The 4261-nt window shown below is 40.7% G+C and overlaps 1 protein-coding gene across 4 annotated transcripts in view; it reads left to right on the top strand.

Annotated features, from left to right (window-relative positions):
* The window catches only part of SHMT1 (serine hydroxymethyltransferase 1), a 46392-nt gene that overhangs the window by 17343 nt on the left and 24788 nt on the right, over positions 1 to 4261 (top strand). For all 4 annotated transcript variants that reach the window (XM_023513997.1, XM_023513998.1, XM_003791049.3 and 1 more), the window contains exons 2-3: positions 631 to 745; positions 1592 to 1737. In XM_023513997.1, coding sequence (XP_023369765.1) covers positions 650 to 745; positions 1592 to 1737 — 242 coding nt within the window. In that variant the 5' untranslated portion in view covers positions 631 to 649. The remainder of the gene's footprint in view (positions 1 to 630; positions 746 to 1591; positions 1738 to 4261) is intronic.

Here is a 4261-nt window from a genome sequence, read left to right as displayed (position 1 = left end):
TACTTTTCTGGAGCCTGGGTAAATGTGTCCTGACTGAATGAATAGCTGCTATTGATTTATGAAATACTACTGAGGGGGTCATCTTAGAAAGATTGTGCCAACTGCCTGTATCCTGTTCACTTGTGTATCACTCCAGAAAAATCTTTGAAAAGTTACTAAATATGGAATGTTTGCCATTTTGTGAGAATCTCCTGGTTTCCTGCTGGTGGAATGGATTTGAGTCAGCAACTCATCTGTTCAGTCACTGGGCACGTCCTCTGCTCCATGTATAGCTGTGTGGGGCACTGTGGGAGATTTAGAGAAAGGAACAATCCCTGCCTTCAAGCAGTTCAGGTGGGGGGATAAGCCATGCAAAGTTTCACTGAGAGTAGGCCCTTGGGGAGGGGGCCAGGGCTGGAGCGAGGAGGGTCAGTTCTCATCACTGACGGAAGATGAGCTGACATCGCAGTTCAAAAAGGAACCAGAAGTTCCACACAGTGGTTTTGCAATCGAATATGCTCATGCTTACCAAGCAATTCTGAGGAAAAGGTCAAAAAATGTGTTGGTAGTTTAGTAATTCAGGAGAACAAGTTGTGATGCACTTTGACTGAATTTAATGTTGGAAGCTATACACAGTTTTCCCATTTTTAGGCAACTTTGAACCAGTGCCATGGCGACTTCAGTCAACGGGGCCCACCAGGAGGCGGACCTGTGGTCCTCACATGCTAAGATGCTGGTAGAGCCTCTCAAGGACAGTGACACCGAGGTGAGACTGGCGAGGTTTTCACAAATGTTTTTGTATTGGAGGCCTTTGTTTAAGCTCTAGTTCTGATTTCAAATTAACTGTATTAGGGACAGCCTTACAGTTAGTATAAGCTTGCCAGATTTAGAGGCAGTGGCTAAAAGTACTTTGAGGGCAAATTTATACAATTTCTGAGTTTCTACAAAGTGCTGGGTGCTTTGGAGGAAGTGGAGATGGGAAAGAGTCACTTACAGTTCACCAGGACTGTGTATCTGGACACTTGGAAGCACCTTTGTAACAGAGGTTTTGAGTTATCCTCCCCTTACCTTACATTTCAGTGGATTTTAGTACATCTGCAGTCACTTTTAGAACATTTTTATCTCCTTAGAACTGTGAGCAGTCATCTCATCCTCAAGCTCCTGAACCCTGCACAACCACTAAACAGCTTTCTATCTCTACTTTTTGGGAAAGAATCTTTTTTTTTTTTTTTAAAGGAAGAGTAGCAAAGAATAAGTTTTATGGCAGGAGAAACTTGGTGAAATATAGGGATAAAAATAATAGGATGGTGTAGAAGTAAAAATTATGTGGGATACTTAAAGGTTATTTTCTCTTAAATCATTTTTATTTTCTTTAATTCATTAACTTCTTTTGGTTCTTTCCCAGATGATAAAGCCTTTGAGGAAGATTAGTTCTATTCTTTAAGAGTGACATGAGTTGTCTTAATCTGCTTAGCTGGGTTATAGTCAGCTTCTGAGGGCACATTACAACTCTGTAATAGTGTTTTCTCTCTTTAAAAGGTTATGGATTTGATGGGAGCAAAATTTTAAAGTAAAATGTCCAAATGTCTAGTGTCTGTTTTCTTCTTGTAAGGTTTACAACATCATCAAGAATGAAAGTAACCGGCAGAGGGTTGGACTGGAGCTGATCGCCTCAGAGAACTTCACCAGCCGTGCGGTTTTGGAGGCCCTAGGCTCTTGTTTAAACAACAAATACTCTGAGGGGTACCCGGGCCAGAGGTATGTACATGTCTTCAAAGGCCTGCTTCTGCCTCAGTGGCATAGAGTACTGAATCAGTGCAGGATCTAAACAACCTGAGAATTTCAGAAAACAGCAAGGTTCCCACCTGTGGGATTTCCTTCTGGCTCCTGTCCTCTGATAGAACTTTTATGACTCCCAGCACGAGACACTACTAATGTTCTTGGTACAGCTGTCCTCAAGGGGCACATTGAATAGCCCTCTTCGGGGCTTTCTGGAATAACAGGTCCAGGAATAGGGTTAGGGTTAGGGTTTTGTAACAAGTATTGAGCCTCTGGACTGTTGTCTAGTCTCTGTCTAAAAGAGGTCTGTGTCTCTAAAGGATGCTGCAGAAAGTGGCTGTTACCAGCTGAGTCATCAAGTCTGTATTATAAGTGGCAGGAAAGTAAAAGCTGACCCTAGAGTACTGGAGATTGTTACTGCCTTATAAATGTTGGATTTTTTTTTTTAATTGCTAAGTTGACCAAGTAGAGTTTATTTTAAGAATGTAAGATATTCATTCATTGAATATTTAGATTCAATGTTCATGTAATTCCTCACATCATTAGATAATGTAAAAAAAAAGTGATCATCTTAATAGATAAAATTTACAAGATAGGTTATAAAAAGGAAAAGGTTTATTTCCCTCTCATATATCAGCATAAGTTTTGTCAGTCCAGGACTCATGGTGACTCCAGGCACGGGGGCCCTTCCTGTTTCTTACTGGATATAGCCAGCTCACTGCCACATCACAGGCAGGCCCACAGGAGAAGGGCAGAAATACCTGGAAGGCTCATCCCCTCTCTTAAGAGCCCAGTTAAGAAGAAGTACACAGGACTGCGTTTTGTTTCCCAGCAGACGCAAACTATGTACGTGTGGCTCTTGAATGGTTGCTTTGTTAATAACTATTGCCTAGGACTCTAAATAATATATGGACTTTATTTAGGGCTAAGCTCCAGGTTCTCCAAGAAAGGGAGAATGGATATTGGGTAAAATCAGCTTTAGATCACCTGTTTCTTTTACATGTCAGTATCTAATTCTAACCCATGAGAAAAATAGGCAGAGCTAAAGAATAATATTTCAAACGTGTCTGATAGACAACAGCTATCTAAATCATAGTGACTTTCATATTTATATCTCATTATGATCTGCAGAGTTTCAACATCTGTCTGAAGGAGAAATGTTCATAAATGTCCTTTTGCCTTAATAGAGATAATAATTTGTTTTGATTTAACCTAAACAATTTATCCACACAAATAAATAATATATTTTTTCTCACAAAGACTTTTACTGCTAAGATATTTAAAATTTGTCATAAATAGTATTTGATTCTCTTTAAGTAACTACCCTCCAAATGGTTATTTTTAATGTTGGATTTAAACACACAGTGGCTTTCAGTCAATTGTTTCACCCTGAGAGTTACAGTAAGTTATATTCATTTTTATTTTTTACAATCATTACCAGGCAAAGAAAAGAAATTATAGAATTTAACATAGTTTTTGCTAGCCTGGGTATTTTTGTCCCAAAGGACATAGAAAAAGAAGAGTCACCCTTGGAAAATGAACTGCTATTCTGCCCTGAGATGTTCCTGAACCTCCATGTAGAAAACTGAGAATCAAGTTCAAGGCGTTGTCTTTCTTCTACTTTGAATAACTAACTTTTACATTGTGCCTTGAAGAATTTACCAGGTGTTTTCACAAGTAATATTTTATTTGATCCTCACAGCAGCCTATAGGGCAGCGGTCTCAACCTGTGGGTTCCGACCTTTTTTTTCCATTTGTAACAATGTGGCAAATGGAAGTTTAGGAAGTTTGAGAACCACTGCTATAGGGCAAGTGGTGAGGTCTTCCATATTTTAAAGATGGGGCAGCTGAGAGTTGCTCAAGTTCAGACTTCTCAAAGTTGCACACAGGTAGCAAAGCTGAGACTGGAATCCAGGTGTTCTTACACTGTGGTATAAAAAGAAACAACTATTTGTTCTTTGTCCTTGGTTCCTGGAAATCTCCTAAGTAATTGGCATATCTTTTTTAACTCATTACAAATCCCTTTCTTAATTTTTTTTTTTTTTTTTACTTCTTCCTGTAGTGAGTGATTCTTTTGCCCCCAGTGTAGCTGGGATCACAAGGTCCAGCTGTTTTTTGTTGTTGTTGTAGAGACAGGGTCTCACTCTGGCTCACTCTGCCTCATGCTGGTCTCTCCGCTGGTCTCCAACTCGGCTGAGCTCCGGAGATTCACCTGCCTCAGCCTCCCACAGTGCTGGGACAACAGGTGTAAGCCACCACACCCAGCAACAAATCCCTTTCAAATACCTCTGAGTTTATTCTTACAAGGTGATTCCGGGTGGGGCCCCTGGACAGCTTTAGGATGGAGTCTGGTCTCCAGAACAACCAAACTCATGATTAAAAGGTGAGAACTTTGAGATGCCCACCTTGACTGAGGAGGAGGGGCTTGGAACAAGGTTTGGACAGCTGTGGAGAGCTGAGGCATCCTGCACCCTGGAGGGGGGGCACTAACTGCACTCCCCAC

This window comes from Otolemur garnettii, unplaced genomic scaffold, assembly GCF_000181295.1.
Source record: "Otolemur garnettii isolate 467f Iridium unplaced genomic scaffold, OtoGar3 scaffold00046, whole genome shotgun sequence".
NCBI lineage: Eukaryota > Metazoa > Chordata > Mammalia > Primates > Galagidae > Otolemur > Otolemur garnettii.
Note: the sequence above shows the minus strand (reverse complement) of the source record. Positions and strands in the feature narration are given on the sequence as shown.